Below are 16816 nucleotides of genomic sequence, written 5' to 3' on the forward strand. Positions count from 1 at the left end.
GTTAAGCCACGGCGCCTCCCAACGTCACTACACGCTCGCTCACACTCAGCCACGCGCTTGGAGTTATTCTTTAAACACAAGACAGAAACTTCACCGTCAGACTGGGGGGGGGGGGGTGAGGAGGAGGGCCGAAACCCGAGGTCCGGAGCCCGCCCCTCAGCTGCCTTCTCTCGCTGCGCTCGCGCCCACGTCCGCGTGCTGCCCTAGCGGGAGCTATCAACCTCACGCTCAGGCTCGCCGCTGCCTCTCCCGCCCGCGCGCAGCTCCCGGACCCCAGGTGCGCGGCCTCGTTCCCACGCCTCTGCAGAAGCCTCCGCCGCGAGCATTGGCGAACGCGGCCCCGCCCCTCCGCCCCAACCAATCGCGGGCCACGCCGACCCCGAGGAGGCGGAACCCGGCGGGGCGGCCGGGGCCTGCGCGCGGGAGGCGGGCGAGGTGGCCCCGCCCGCGCGGAGGGGCGTGGCCGGCGCCGGTTCTTGCGGCCGAGCTCGGCTGCGGCGTGGGAAAGAGTCGCGAGGAGCCGACCGCGCCGCCGCGGGAGCCGTGCCTGCCCGGGCCCAGAGAGGGAGGGAGGAAGGGAGGAGGCAGGCAGGGAGGGCGCTGCGCCCCGCTCGGCGTCGGTGGCTCGGGCTGGGCTGTGCCCAGCGCCGTCTTCGCCGCGATGAAGCGCCCTTGCGAGGAGACGACCTCCGAGAGCGACATGGACGAGACCATCGACGTGGGGAGCGAGAACAATTACTCGGGGTGAGCGCGGGCTCGACGGGAACTGCCCGGAGCCCGAGGCGTCGGGGAGCTTTGTGCGCGAGCGGCTCCTTGGAAATCCCAAGGCTCCTCTCCGCGGCGTCCTAACATAGCGGGGAAAGTTTTGCCCGGGAAATTTTGAGCGGTGGGCGCTCACGGAGCGTGCGTTGGGGTGGGGCGGGGGATGTCGGCCCTCACACCAGGGGTGGGGCGGAGAGGAAAGGGGACGCGACTGAAAGACTGCGCAGGAGTTGGCGAGGGAGGGTCCCAGGCTGTCAGCGTTAGGCAAGCGGACCGGCTGGCGACGGGCGACGCCCCCGCCTCTGAAACTGTGGGAGCACTTTAAGGATGGGCCAGGTGAAAAGGAAAACAGATTGAATTTTTTTTTTTTTTAATTTTTCAAGAGCCTAAAATGATGACTTGCCTTTTGGAGACATTAAAGTAGTTTGCGATGTTAAGGCTAAGGAGGTTAAGCTTTCCGTTGGCCGTGTGTGAGTGGGTTTACGGGAGAGTGAGTGACGGATCGTTTCGGGCGTAGATCATCTCTTCGACTGCTTGCTGTTAAGTCTGGAAAAGATCGGAGTCGTGATCACAGAAGCCAGACCTCCACTTTCCAGTGACAGAGGGAGATTACCGAGGCATTTTAGTGCCAAGGCGGGTCAAATGATAATTGCTTCTAATTGGCATCCCCACAAGCTCCTTAATTATTTATCTGCAGCTGTCACTCAAAGAGCAAAATTCTTCCTACCTTTGGAATACTGGTTTTCTTTCCACATCGTTATTCTCGTAAGCACAAGCCAAAGCGTGAAATCAGCAACAGCAAAGATATTTACAGGAAGCGTTTGCAAAGTATCTTTTAATTATTTTTAAAGCGTGTGTCGTCTTAAAAAAAATGAGATCTGAAAAACAGAAGAAGCCTTGTGAAAGATGAAACCAGTTGAGATGGGGTGGGACTGAGGGAGACAGTTAATTCAGAAATAAGATCCAGAAGTGAGAAGGTGAGGTAATAAGAACCTGGTGTGTGCAACATTTCTAAAATGAAAGAGAGCAAATAACAGGAACCTAGAGAATTCGAGAACATAAAGAAGCATAGTATCCACGAATTATGAAGAGAAACATGTACAAACTAGAAAGCATCATAAAAGTTATAAGTGATAATTGATTGAACTTTCAGTATGAAATACTTTTTCATTAGTAAACTCAAGATTGATTGCAGCCCCTATAGAGATTTAAGCTTAGCTGGAAGACGAGGGGATACTCACCTACAGTTTCGTTTTCAAACTAAAACATTTACCTAGTAGTTGATGTAATTTTAATTTCCCTGTCAGTGCCGTATTTAATTTGGGGCATTCTTTTGGAAGATTAGTATACAAAACATTACATTTTTTTTTTTCTGTTGTGAGATATGTCTAATTGAAGTTTTGAGATAGTAAGATAACTTCTGTTTATTTTGAAGATTGCATCTAGGGACAACAGTTTGACATGTGATGACCTTATATCTGTTTGATAGTGGTGCTAAACATGGCTTTTATTTTAAAATTGCTTTGCTTTGTTTAGTGGGTCTGACGAGGAGGGTGCAGGAAGGATGCTATTAGAGATTAGCTGATTTTCAAGAAACATTTTTGAATGGCACCAGGAAGTACTAATTTCTAACTTCTCATTCTGTCTGCCTGTAATTTTTTCACTGCAAGACTTAAAAGTTGAGGGATGTTTTTGCCAATGGATTTGGTGTCTGGATTACTTGTTTAAAAAAAAAAAAAAAGGCATGGAAAGAGATATAAGGGCTGAAAACAAAGTATGTTAAGAGAAAAGTAAGAATTAAGAATAAAATAATATAGACCTGAGCTGTGCAGTCACTCAATATTTACTGGGTGCTATGAAGTACCCAGAAGAAACCATTGTTATGTTAATGCAGCACCTGATGTACTGTTCCTGTTTCACAGGCAAAGTACTAGCTCTGTGATTAGATCGAATTCCCCAACAACAACATCTCAGATTATGGCAAGAAAGAAAAGGAGAGGGGTATGTGATTTTTTTTTTCTTTTTAGTTCATGTGATTCAGACTAATGTATAACAGTGGTGTTCTTCCATTAAGAGTAATTTTGTCATTTGTGTATTCATAAATTTTTGTTGTTGTTTTGCTTTCTTTGAGATAGATAATAGAGAAAAGGCGTCGAGATCGGATAAATAACAGTTTATCGGAGTTGAGACGACTGGTGCCAACTGCTTTTGAGAAACAAGTAAGCAACCCTCACCCCTGACCACCCCACCAAAAGACTCAGAAAATCTGATTCTCTCATCTGGGAATGTGGGTTCTTGTTAAAGCTCATTAAAATAATGGTGTATGTGCCCTGATCTGGCACAGAGCAGCTATTTCAATAAAATGCTTTGTTGTGGCAAAACTATTAAAAACATAATCCATCATGAAGTTGAAAAACATTTCCATTCTTCAGCTTATTTTCCCTTAAGGGTAACAGTGTTCATGCTTTCTCTGTTCTTTCTATGAAGACCAGTAGTGGTTTTGTTCAAAACCCAGCTGTATGTTGTACTCTTTAAGTACACACACACACACACACACACACATATATATATATATCACAAAATTGCACTTTTTTGTAAACTGCTAAAAAAAAAAAAAAGAAGCGCTTTTTATTTTAAAAATAACAAAAGTCCAGGAAGTAACATTTCTAGCTCTAGTTCCTGAATGGTAATACTAATAAAATTTATTTACCAAATCACTTGGTTTCATTTTTAATCCCTAGATTAATAGAGTGGTGTTCTATTTGGGGCATCTCTTTGGAAGTTTGATAAAAATAAAACTAGCCAACAATTCCCTCTTTCAGAGTTCAAGTATTCCTTTACCAAAAAAAAAAAAAAATTTTTTTTTTTGCATCCTTAGAAAAGGAGGAAGCCAAATGTTTAAATCTTCCTTTGTTTTCTTGGAAAAGTTTTATATCTCTTGCCACAATGGCTAATGGCACAGATTTCTAAGAGCATCTTTCAAAGAATATGGCATCATACACTGTTGAAATACTTTCAATTTAATTCAAATAGCGTATAAGACAGCAGTTGTTTGTTTATGTCATTTTGTTGTTTACTTCTTGAACTACAAACATTATACAGCAAGCCCTACAAAAGCCCTTGGCAATTATCCAGAAACTGCAATTTTGTTATTACTTTCACTGAAACTCCTGTACATCTTGATGGAAAAAGTGAATATTGACAGAAGTGCAAGATGTAAAAGGCTCTTGATTATACATTTGTGAGAGAAAAAAAAAAAGATACCTATATGCTGAAACTGACTTTGGTAAGCTAAATGTAACGTGGAAATTGTAGTTTTGATTAGTAACATTTTCAATGACAATAGGCTGAAAATGAAAACATCAGTAATCACTGTTTTCACTTTGGGTACCGAAATGTCTGCAGTTATTTGGTGAGTATTTTTCCCATCAGTTTGTTAGATTTTTTTTTTCCTAAATGTCGACTTAAACCTTAAAAGCTAACCTCAGTTGTTTGGCAGTTAGTTACCATAAACACAGGCTTTCCCATTTGCCAGGCTTGGCTACCAACCCTGGCGAGCTGGCCCTGTTACGGTGTGATTAGAAGAGTGTTCTTTCTAGCGGTTTCAATGACTCTGGCACTCTCACCATGTACAGGGTGCTGATAATTTTCACAAAAAAGTAGAGCATAGGAACTTGAAGAAAACTTCAGTTTCCTTTTGAGAAAGACACATTGATTTAATTATTTAGTTTTTCCAGGAAATTAGAAGCTACCCAAGTCCTCTGAGGCAGTTCAAGGTGGCACATTTGTATTTTGGTTGGTTTCTAGAGGTTGCCTTATTTTGAAAAGTAGAACGTATAAATATATTCCCAAGGCATTTTATTAAGAACTGTTCTAAAGGGTTCAAATAATCTTTAAGCATTTCTGATGCTTACTAGGTAGGAGTAAATTATGCTTTCTTGTTTATGAACTTGGAATTCACAGTGACACCTGCTGGTAATTTTTGGAAAAAAAAAAACCAAAAAACCTTAAGTCTTCCCTTTTTTGTTTTTGGTTCTCCTTACCAGGGGTGTATCTTAAAGGCTTACTAGGACTTTTTATTTTTGAAAAATCTAATTTGCTAAGATCCTATTTCCTTAACCTTCAGAGTTGGATTCAGCTGATCTAGACTGTTGAATGTCCCCCAATATAGGGTAGAGATTGGATACAAGATTTGACATTTTTGCAGTGTAATAGTTTTAGTGGAGTGATCTTTGGAGTATAGTTTAATCATATGATTAAAAAATTATTTGTTATGCCTTTTAGTCTTTAAATGATAAATTGGCAAATATCTGTCATTAGGTATGACATAATAATTATTGTTTGCATGTAAAGCTTGCAAAGAATTCAGATTTTTCTATGAAAAAAAATTAAATTTAGACTTTTCTAGTGAGAAGAAAAATTGAAAATCCAGTGTAAAATGTTCCAAGTCAGTTTCCATAGGACTTATAAGACTTCACGATTTGTTTATGCAGGGATCTGCAAAGTTAGAGAAAGCCGAAATACTGCAAATGACAGTAGATCATTTAAAGATGCTTCAGGCAACTGGGGGTAAAGGTAAGTAGGTGACTTCATTTTTACCCCCTTTCCGCCTTTCTCTTTTCATTCGCCTCCCCTAAGATTATAGGAAAGTCATAGTTGAACAGTTCTTTAACAAGCTGAGATAGGAGGTCCCAGATTAAAGCTGTAGAAATCAATGCTAATGGCAGGATTGAACTCGTGGGAAAGAACTTCTGGAACAAAAGAAGCACTTGACCCTGGGCTTGTGTTTGCTTTCATAATACTGTGGGAGTAAAGCTTCATTCACAGCAGCCTGGTCAGAGATTTGTTTGGGACCTCAGAAGCACATGCTGGAATCTGTACAGAAAGACAAAACAAACACACAAACATCCAAACATAAACAGGAGGTTAAAGGCAATCTTTTTCTCTTCTTCTTTCCCCTCCCCCAGACTCCATTAGATCAAGGCTGGGACTCAATACAGTACAACTATTTCAAAGGAATTGACTTAAGAATTATTTTCATTGTTTTCAGATTTTGGTTGGTCTTGAGTTTGGACCAGACAGAACATTTGAAGTGTAGGTAGTAATTCTCTGGACTGGAAACTACTAATGGAGCAGTCATTCCTGCAGAGAGCAAACAGGAATAGGTGCCCCCGGCCCAGTGCCCTGGAGAGATATCTTCTGTACTAGAATCATCCAGAGGTCAGGGATGGACCCTCATGTTGTATTGAAAATAGACTTGAGATCCTGAAAGCTGTAATAATTTATTCACATTTTATTATCCTTCTTCTCACATGTTACTGAGACTTGATTTTGCCCTTTTGTATTGTTTTTAGCCTTCAAGCAAGCCTTTGCTATTCACCTTAACCAAGAGTGTTTTTGTTACTCAGTACATTTGACAACTGAGTTGGGAGAGCGTACCACCAGGGGCTAAGTGCTTCCCTCCATCCTGGAGGCTTCTCTGCTCAGCATTAGCTTTTTATCACACAGTTACACAGTTTGCCCTAGATCAGAGCAGAGGCAAAGCATTGGAGAGAAGTAGCTATTTACCAATTGGTATAGAAGTACTTTAGTACTTAACTCCAGTATGGCCATACTGCTGAAGCCCTTTATTTATTTATTTTTTTAATTTTTTTAAATATTTATTTATTTTTGAGAGAGAGACAGAATGTGGGTAGGTTACGGGCAGAGAGAGAGGGAGACACAGAAGCAGAAGCAGGCTCCAGGCTCTGAGCTGTCAGCACAGAGCCTGATGCGGGGCTCGAACTCACAAGCTGTGAGATCATGACCTGAGCTGGACTCAGTTGGTTAAGTGTCCAACTCTTGGTTTTGGCTTGGGTCCTGATCTCACAGTACATGGGTTCAAGCCCCACATTGGGCTCCTCACTGATGGTGTGGAAGCTGCCTGCGATTCTCTCTCTCCCTCTCTTTCTGCCCCTCCCCTGTTTGTTCTTTCATTCTCTCTCTCTCTCAAAATAAGTAAACTTAAAAAACAAAACATCAGCACTGGCCTTCACAATCTTTTAGGTGGGAAGTAAACACTTTAAAGAGAAGCCCACCTTCTCTAGAAACCATCCTGAATGGGTATGGAATTGTGATTTCTAATCATTAAAATGTAACCCTCAGAATAGGATGTAAAAGTTCTTACATAATAGAGGAGAACTGGATGAAATCGTAGAAGCCAGTGATCCAGCCCAGCTTGGCTGCTGCTTGACCTTTAACCCAAGGCAGAAGTGCTCTGCAGTACTGTGAGGCCTACACTAGCACTCTGAGCTCTAAAGCACCTCCAGCCCCATGATTTTGTCTCTGCACCTGCTACCTCAGATGTAGAAGACTGGTTGAGTTAGTGATGGTGCAGGAACAGCTTTTTGATTGCTCTGCCTCCCTTGGTGTTGTTCACCACAAGGCCAAGAATTCTTATCAGGGTTTCAAATATTTGGCATGAGCTATACTTCTAAAGAGTAATATTGTTCTTATGCCTTATTATAAAAACTAAGTTCCATTCTTGGTTGCTATTCTTGGCTACCTGAACAGTCCTAAAATTCATCCCAGAATAGTTTATGAACAGACATTTCCAAGCAAGCTCCACACAAGTCGCCTGACTGCCAAGTCATTAGAGAGGTCATCCCATAGGAGAAAATGTGGGCCTTAAACAGGAGGGGCGGGCAATGTGATCTCACATCATCAAAGACTCACAACTGCTGTAGGGGCCTTCCAGTGGTGAAGGGCATAGACTCTGCAGTTGGGTTGCCTGGTTTCAAATCCTTGATCTGCCATATATTAGCTCTGTGACCCTAGGTAAACTACTCACCCTTGCTGAGCCCGTTTTCTGATCTGCAAAATGACAGCCATAGTGTCTACCTCACAAGGTTGTTGTGAGTTTATTCACTTAAAGCCGCATAACAGTGATGGCATGAAGGAAGTGGTGTGGAATGGCCCCGTGTGCTTTTATTATTGGCCCAATATCTATTCCCAGGAGACAGCTGTTGGTCGCCATTTCCCTCTGCATTCAGCAACATAATAGGAATTACACAATTGATACTCCTTAATATGCAACAGAGAACTCAGCCACGTATAACAACATACAGCTGGCAAACCACAACTTTCGATCACCTTGTACCTGCTCATGAAAATTCTTGGAAGCTCCTGGGGCTCCAATTATGTTGTTCCATTCTTTATAGTCTATCTTGGTATTGAGGTAGCTTCTAGAGAGAATTTACAGAGGAACCTAAATTTCTAGATCCCCCTGCATTTCTGGACTCTGACTTCTGTTGATTTCCTCCCTCCTTACCTCATGAAAATTAGAAGCCTGCAATGCCCTGCAATGAATGAACCCTGAGGGTCCTCATGTGAAATCTGTCCACGGAGGCGTCGTCTTCAGGAAGAGCTTTCCGTCTTAATCCCAGGGACTTTGTTGCTAACTAAGCTGAAGTTCTGGGATGCTAACTGTTTTTGTTGCTGATCTCCCACATTGCATGATATTCTCTTATATCTGCTTTGTGCTGTTATTTTTACTGTTTTCATGGTGTATTTTTTGCCTCAGATGTGTTTTTGGGACTTCTAAATTTCTGTTGATATTCTAACTTTATTTAGGACTGTGAATATTGTGAATACTATTTTCCAAATGCTTTGATTACAGAATAAGATGGTTTAATTTTTAGTGGATGATAAATAAAACAGGTAATACTTTGATCTACAGAAACATGAAAAAGATAATATAAATGCCTTAGATGAAAATAACTTTGTGGTATTTCTCATTTAGATATACCCATATCCCAAATCTGAGTAAATTTTTAATTTGAAAATAGCTAAAAAAAAGTTACAAATGAGAGAGAATCTGAAAAAAGATTCATCTGTACATAGTAGAGGTCACCCATTCAAAGTGGTGACATTTCCCCAATTGTCTGATTATTATTCTATCCTAAATTGGCACTATTAATAAAAATACTTTATTATTTTTCTGTCCAGTGTATTATCAGTGGATAAAAAGGGGTTCTTCTAAATGTGACCCAGCTCCAGCCATTTTTACGGTAGTGACCTTCGATTTGGGCTGTGCATGCATACACACTGAAAAATTAATGCACATCTTTTTCCTGGGTAGATGCCAGGAAAATGTAAGCTAACCACTGAAGGAAATATATATTTAAATATAAGAAAAGCAAAGAGGTATAGTAATCTCATATCAGTAAAGCAGCCTGATATTGCATGATAGAAAAGTAAGATCTTCAAATTAGTAACCAAGATTTTTAAAAAGTCATTTTGTTTTCATCAAATCTTTTTGTTACAAACTAACGACAAGATGTTTTCACTTTGGAAAAAAAAAAAAAAAACACTGAGTCAAAAAGCATTGTTGAGTTTATTAAGAGATTCTAGCATATTTTTAAAGAAGGTCTTCAAGCTGCTAAGATACATTTCATATCTCTGTGACAAATGCCAAGAGTGAGGATGTTTCAGATAAACCCTTTAATCTCCACCTCATGTGACAGAGACAAAGAGACTGAAACTCGGTACTTCCGTGCAAAAGTTTACGAGGGAATTTCACTATCCCACCGTACAAAAGGAGAGACATCCCCTCCTGGTTTTTTATGGAAGTGTTTGAAACACGGATGTTCTTAATTTTTTTCCCCACCGTAGTATTTGGTTGCAAGAACAACTGTAGTAAATAGCATTGCCAGCCTTGTCACACATGTGAATTGCAAAGTGTACTTTCTTCTGCAGAAGTTACAACCATAAATAACTGGCAACATTTTCAGAAAGGGTCGTCATCCCGCTTGAATCTTCTGCAGCGCCCAGAGGAGCACAGTTGGTGTTTACTCACAGTAATTGTGCCGTTTTCTCTCACTCCCTGCCCTGGCCCCCACTTCACTCAAACCCCCTTCTAGGCTACTTTGACGCACATGCTCTTGCCATGGACTTCATGAGCATTGGATTCCGGGAGTGCTTAACGGAGGTGGCCAGGTATCTGAGCTCCGTGGAGGGCCTGGACTCCTCGGATCCCCTGCGGGTACGACTGGTCTCTCATCTCAGCACGTGCGCCTCGCAGCGGGAGGCGGCGGCCATGACGTCCTCACTGGCCCACCACCATCACCCCCTGCACCCGCACCACTGGGCGGCGGCCTTCCACCATCTCCCCGCTGCCCTGCTCCAACCCAACGGACTCCACGCCTCCGAGTCAACGCCTTGTCGCCTCTCCACGGCTTCAGAAGTGCCTCCTGCCCACGGCTCCGCCCTGCTCACGGCCACGTTTGCCCACGCCGATTCTGCCCTTCGGATGCCGTCAACAGGCAGCGTTGCCCCCTGCGTGCCACCTCTGTCCACCTCTCTCTTGTCCCTCTCGGCCACTGTCCACGCGGCCGCTGCAGCAGCCACCGCAGCCGCGCACAGCTTCCCTCTGTCCTTCGCGGGGGCCTTCCCCATGCTCCCCCCGAACGCAGCTGCAGCAGTGGCAGCCGCCACCGCCATCAGCCCGCCCCTAACGGTGTCAGCCACCTCCAGCCCTCAGCAGACCAGCGGCGGAACAAACAGTAAACCTTACCGACCCTGGGGGACAGAAGTGGGAGCTTTTTAAGTTTGCATTGAACTTTTTGCAATAGTAACTGAATGTCCTTCATTTCAGAGTCAGCTTAAACCTCTGCACCCTGAAAGTAGCCATACAGATGTCTACAGATCCACAAAGGAACAATAAAGCTATTTGAGACACAAACCTCACAAGTGGAAATGTGGTATTATATTTTCTCTCTTGTTTTGTTTAAGGCAGCTTGGTAACTGACATCAGCAACTTTTGAAAACTTCACACTTGTTCTCATTTAGAAGTTTCCTGGGAAATATATGGACTGTACCATCCAGGAGTGCATCAGTATGTCTGAATTGGGGAAGAAAAAAAAAAAAAGCCCTGACTGGATTCTCTTGAAACTAGATGGAAAAAAAAAAAAAAAAAAAAAAAAAATTTGTGTTTCATAAGTGCCTGAGCTAGTAAAGTTTTCTTGTGAACAGATTAACATTGCACAAGTAAAGAAGATCATAGAGGTTAGGTTAAGACAGGAAAGGGACAGAAGTCTTGTATTAGGCTGCAGACATTTTAATAAAATGCCAGCGAAGAGTACTCTGTTGAAACCAAGAGGTTTTTGTTGGCCAAAAGGATTGCTGAAAATAATTTTCAAGTGGAAAGACCTAGTTTTATCTTAGTTTTCTTTCTTTGTACAGACTTGCCTGCCAAATGGTGACATTTAGCAACGCATTGGTATAAGCAATTATTCCATCAGTGCTCAGATTAACAGCCATTTCTGCCCTGCCTGCAAGCCCCCAGGCACTTTTTTTTTCCACGGCTCAAAATTTGGTGCTTCTTTATGTAAAACCATACATAGAGTGCACCTAGAAGCACTTGCCTACCATGTGCCCCCCAGAAGCTATTTGATTCATGCCAACTTGAAAACTCTCCAGTGTGTAAAAGTTTAGGTTAATTTATTGTTTCATTTGGACTGTTTTTACGTATTTATCCTCTTCATTTCGTCCTGATAATGTGTAATACCTATTCTTGTCGCCCTTTGGGAAAAGCTGCCTCTCTGGAGGTGACGAGACAGGGAGAGAGCATTGGGAAGAGAAAAGCCACGATTTTTAAATGCTCTTTGTCAAGCTCATGATTGCATTTGATCCCAAATCAAGATGAATGTATGCAGTGGGATGTACATAAATTATTTTTTGTTCATGCCTAGACTAGTGCTGCATAACGGTGTTTTTTTTTTTTATTTTTAATGACAAAATAATCTCTTAATACATTGAAATTGAGCACGTGAGATTTTATGTTTGAAAGGTAAAGACACAGCATGTATTATTACGCACTTCATTTCTCTGCTGTGTGGAGAAAGCAATAAACATGAGAATGTTAAACATTATACAAAATTATACTTTTAAATATTTGTTTTAAAATTATTGTACCTAGTCTTTTTTGCATTACTTTGTAACCTTTTTCTATGCAAAAGTCTAAATATCACTAATTAAATGAAGTCCTTTTTTTGACTATTTCTATGTGGATGAATTGCTTTGCAGAATGGAAAGTTGACATGAATTTCAAGCAAGGCCTTCCTTCACTAACAATTTAAGCCGTGGCTTTTCTTTTTCTCTTTCAGAGTCATTTAATATAATTCACAGCTTGCCTGAAAATAGTGTTTATCTGAGCTTGTATATCAATTCAGCATAGGCGGGTTTGACATTATTTGGAGACAGGAAGTGATCAGTTTCCTCTGCCTTTTATTCTTAACCGTGGTTCTTAGAAAAGTGCAAATACAAGAGCTCCAAATAATAGTACATTGAACCTGGGATAATAAGCTAGAATGTGTCATACATCTTGTAACTCAAAAACATTTGTAGAGGGTTTTTAAAACATCACCTGTATATGTGATAAGCATATACATGCTTCCTGATGAGAAATCCTCTGTACCTACCTCAATGAAACTTTCTTTTGATGCTATAGAAATTGTGCACATATCCCTCCTTCTTCAATAAAGCCTAGAAGAGATTATTTTAGTTCCTGAAGCTATTGGGCCAAACGTCAGAAAAGAATTTTTAAAAAAAGAATGTTTTTATTCATGTCAGTTATGCTATTAAGGGGAAAAGTGTGAGGTTTCTTACATTATTTTAGTTTTGAAAAATTAAGTATATAGTTTTTCTAATTTCTGTCTGTATGTGGGTAAAATATGAGCAAAACCAGATCACTTTGTTCCTCCTGTCTATAAGTTCTGTGATCATTGCATCTTCTATTAGCTCTGATGGAGTTAAGTAACAAATAAGGAAATGGATTTAGTAGTATTTGAAGTTTGCTTTTGAGTCATGATTTGTGGACAATAGGCATAGAAGTAATTCTTATTTTAAGATCTAGCAGCTGATTCTGTGCCTGTTGTAATGTCAGCATTCAAAGAATTTCTTTTCCTTTTTTGGAATGTAAACCATTTTAGAGATCAGGAATTTTTATTTTTAATTTGGATTAAATAGTTTAAGATAAATCCACTTTCTTCCTCCTTTCCTCCCTTTCTCGTCCTTTTTGGTTTTTCCTTACATTTTTTTTCCCTTCCCTGTTACATATGGGCTGTTATTTTTCCAATTAATTGATTAAAATATTTGCAAAACAACTTGCGACATAGTTGCTAAGGGGTGTCATAGTTCCTAAAGGTGATTGTTGTTTATAATTTTGGTCATTTGAAGTTAATTGGTCCTTGATAAATGTTTCACATCATTAGCTATTGACATCACATTTTGCTGTGTTAAAAAACAAAATTCAACTAAGTAAATTTAAAGATCAAATTGGCTTTATTCAACCACTCATGAAATGGGCAGAATCCCATCTAGCAAATAGAAAGGAGCTCCAAGAAGGTATACAAAATGAAAGTCTTTTATAGGCAGAAAGGGGCTGCAAAAGGAAGTTTCTAACAAAGAGTGAATTTTTTCAGACAAGGTCACCTTCCTTTGGGGAAAGGGTGGGGGTCTGTCATGCAGATGGCCTCACTGGTACTGATTGGTTAATTCCAGATTGACTGGCTAAAGGTCACTGCAGTTCGGTTAGATATTAAGTCTTGGTTGCCTATGTGGGTCTTGCACAAGTGACTCCATTTTGAGCCTGATGTTTCTTTTTAACAACTGTTTCCCATCTCTGATACAATGTTCTGTGAAAGTGGTGTTCTGCCTTCAAGTGTGGTAGCTTTCATGTTTGCTCACAAAACAGAAAAAAAAAAATAATAATTTTTATGGCCCAGGAGGAAAATAACTTTTAAAGTTTGATTTATTAGTGGCTTTTAATTATGTAAAAGTTAATCCCAAAATTAATTCAAGGGATTTTTCATAGGCTAAAAGGAAAATGGTGACATTATTAGAAATTTGGTTTTCCCCAAATGTTAAAAGCTGTATGTATGCCCAATGTCAGAAAACAATTAAAGAAAACAATTTAAGTGATACAAACTTTATTTAACACTTCATGAGGCAGTCTCCTTTTGGAGAACTGCAAAATGGGGCAAAAGGAAGATTTTATAGGATAAAGAATAAAGAACAGGGAAGAGAAAAATGGAAAATATCTGATTGGCAGGGTTACATAATCAACCTTGTTTAGGGTGAGAAGGCCCAGAGTTGGCTTGGCATTGGGGGATTGACTATCTGGATATACCACATCTCTAGTCAAGTGGAACATTTATAGGGCCCATCTGCTCATGTAGCACTTGGGTAGGAGTAGCTCCATTTTGGGCCTAGAAATATAGTTCAACAGTAATTAAAACACACTTTTGTATTTCCCATCAGTGAGCCAGAAGGTATTTATTGAATAACTACTGTGTACCAAGCACTGTCTGTACATGTTAAGTTTCGAATGACATGTGGTAGCACATGCTAATGTGATTCTATAGCCTGACAATTATAGGTGTGACTGTCACTCTAGCTATTCACAAGGACCCTCAAAATAAGGAAGTGCCATGAGAGTGAGACAAGGTTTCTGAGAACTAGTTGGAGAGGATTTTTGGTCTCATTGGGATATTGTACTATTACAAACATGATAATTCATCATAATTTGAATAGATCTGAGGGACTTTTAAAGTAATGTTCAAACATTATGACAGCCAGGGATACTCACCACTATACTAACGAGGAGGACGTTTTGTTCAAACATTAAAAAAGGCCAAATGTTAACTAGATTGATGGCTCTAATGACCCACATGTACATATGATATGTATCATAAATCTTAAGTCTTTTGGGTTATCTTCTTTTTATAATCAACTTGTTCCTTTTCCAATCATTACATCATTAGGTCACATCACAAAGCAATTTCCATAAGTAAGACCATCGATTGCAAGAGACAGTGTTGGTTTAAGATCAGGTTTTTGTTTTGTTTTGTTTTGTTTTCTTAAGTTTACTTATTTTGAGAGCGAAAAAGTAGGAGTGGGACAGAGGCAGAGAGAGAGGGAGGGAGAGAATCCTAAGCAGGCTCTGTGCTAAAAGTGAGATCAGGGCTCAACCTCACTAACCGTGAGATCATGACCTGGGCCAAAATGAAGAGTCAGATGCTTACCCAACCAAGGCACCCCTAAGATCAGTTTTTAAGGAAAAGAATCACCACAACAGAATTTTATCCATTGATCATAAGACATCCCAATTTCTAGAGTGTTAAAAAGAAAAAAAAAAAAAAGGTACATCTTGGATTTGAGGCAATACTACAGTATAATAGTGTACTTAAGTACAAGTTTAAAAATCCATGGCTAGAGATGTACAGAGATTAAAATGTGGCTAAGTAGCTTACTTTAAAAATACCCCGGAGTGCCTGAGTGACTCAGTCAGTTGAGCATCCAACTCTTGATTTCGGCTCAGGTCATTATCCAAGGGTCATGGAATTGAGCCCCAAGTCTGGCTCCAAGCTGAGCATGAAGCCTGCTTAAGATTCTCTCTCTCCCTCTGTGCCTCCTCCCTGCTCACACTCTCTCTCTAGAATTAAAACAAACCGCATCAGGATAGGGTCCTAGTCAAATTAAGAATCTGGATTAATTTTGTAAGCTTTATGATCTAAAGATAGATGTATTTTTAGCTTTTCATGTTTTTGTTGCCCAGTGGGACTATTCCCAGTTCTGGTTTTACTAAAGAATGGAGTTTGACTTCCCCTTGTAATTCTTTTAAGATCTAAGCAATAACTGAGGTTGTGAATATTTCAGCAACTAAAAATGCTACAGCAAATATGACATCATAAACTGTGACTATAGCTCATATTCTTTGGAAGGATAAGTCTTTGAACTCAGATGGGAGAATTTAAAAAGAAAAAAAGCCCCTTAGCTTGCATACACAATCTTGTATCAGGGACCAAAGGCATACGAGAAATGGCTCTCTAGGTACCAGGTGGTACTTTCTCCCTCTCTTTTGAGAGGAACAGACAGGAATGGGGTTGGTCAGGGAATTGGGTCCTCTGCTGTAACTGACAGAACCAGGCCAACCTAAGTCACAGATCTAACAAAGACAAAACGCGAATACTCACTGCAAATGCTGTTCATTGTTCTCTGTGCTAAGCTCTATGCTAAGTGTGTGAAATCTGTTGTCTCAGTGAAGCCTCATAACTGTCCTATAGAGCACATATATTATTATGTTTGCTTTACATATTAGGATTTGAAAAATAAGTGGTTGATTGCCCAAGGTTGCAACTAGTAGTTTAAGCTATGACTCAACCCAGGCTTGTCTGATTCTTCAGCCCATACCTTTGACCTCTGGGCTATGGCTTTTGACACTGCTTTTTTGGCCTCAGACTAACCAAGAATATTTCAACCTTCCTGGGATCATTTTGGATTATTGATAAGAGTAAATCTGTCTATAGTATTAGCATAAAAGCCTCTACCATCTTATGCTTTTTTTCTTTCTTTCTTTTTAATGTTTGTTTATTTTGAGAGAGGGAGAGAGAGGACATGTGCATGCCCGTGAGTGAGCAGGAGTGGGGGAGGGGCAGAACGAGAGGGAGAGAGAGAATCTCAAGCAGGCTCTGCATTGTCAGGGCACGGCTGGACAGGGGACTTGATCTCACCACGGTGAAATTATGACCTGAGTCGAAATCAAGAGTCAGACAATTAACTGACTAAGCCACCCATGCACCCCTATCTTACCCTTTTAATATATGAAAGAATTAAAAAAAGAATAACCCCACGTTATTCCATTGTACAACATAAAAGGAAATAATTTTGGCAGTTTCCTAGTTTTAACTTTCAACTTTCAAGCAGGTCATACCTACCTTACCTTGATTGGTGACCTTAACCCTCAGTAATGTCTACCAAAGAATATCCTATAATCTCATTCAAGGTGATGGCAAAGGTGAAGTAAAATGGTGAAGTATTAAGACAAGGTATCTGGGGTCACCTGGCTAGCTCAGTTGGAAGAGCATGCTACTCTTGATCTTGGGGTTGTGAGTTCGAGCCCCACATTGAGGACAGAGATTACTTAAATAAAAATAAATAAAACAAACTTAAAAAAAAAAAAGATATCTGAGAAAATTGAGTTTGAAAAGAAACGTTATACCTCAGTCTTCTCCTG

At 40.6% G+C, this 16816-nt stretch overlaps 1 protein-coding gene across 2 annotated transcripts; it reads left to right on the forward strand.

The window, feature by feature from the left end:
• Positions 1-472: 472 nt before the first annotated feature.
• On the forward strand, positions 473-12298 carry HEY2 (hes related family bHLH transcription factor with YRPW motif 2). Of its 2 annotated transcripts, none has more exons than XM_045499473.1 (5): positions 473-744; positions 2685-2763; positions 2898-2981; positions 5256-5337; positions 9663-12298. In XM_045499473.1, exons 1-5 carry the CDS (start codon positions 662-664, stop codon positions 10346-10348), a joined length of 1014 nt encoding a protein of 337 aa, XP_045355429.1. In that variant the 5' UTR covers positions 473-661; the 3' UTR covers positions 10349-12298. The 2 variants fall into 2 exon arrangements, with proteins under 2 accessions (XP_045355429.1, XP_045355430.1); XM_045499474.1 differs by lacking the exon at positions 473-744 and adding an exon at positions 941-1098.
• Positions 12299-16816: the final 4518 nt, after the last annotated feature.

The sequence above is a fragment of the Leopardus geoffroyi genome, chromosome B2 (genome assembly GCF_018350155.1).
Source record: "Leopardus geoffroyi isolate Oge1 chromosome B2, O.geoffroyi_Oge1_pat1.0, whole genome shotgun sequence".
Taxonomy (NCBI): domain Eukaryota; kingdom Metazoa; phylum Chordata; class Mammalia; order Carnivora; family Felidae; genus Leopardus; species Leopardus geoffroyi.

Bases quoted from the DNA above. Each gene is read 5' to 3' on its own strand.
- HEY2 (XM_045499473.1), top strand. From the start codon at position 662: ATGAAGCGCCCTTGCGAGGAGACGACCTCCGAGAGCGACATGGACGAG. The intron at 2,764-2,897 runs GTATGTGATTTT...TCTTTGAGATAG, and splicing joins CAAGAAAGAAAAGGAGAGGG to ATAATAGAGAAAAGGCGTCG. The intron at 5,338-9,662 runs GTAAGTAGGTGA...ACCCCCTTCTAG, and splicing joins TCAGGCAACTGGGGGTAAAG to GCTACTTTGACGCACATGCT.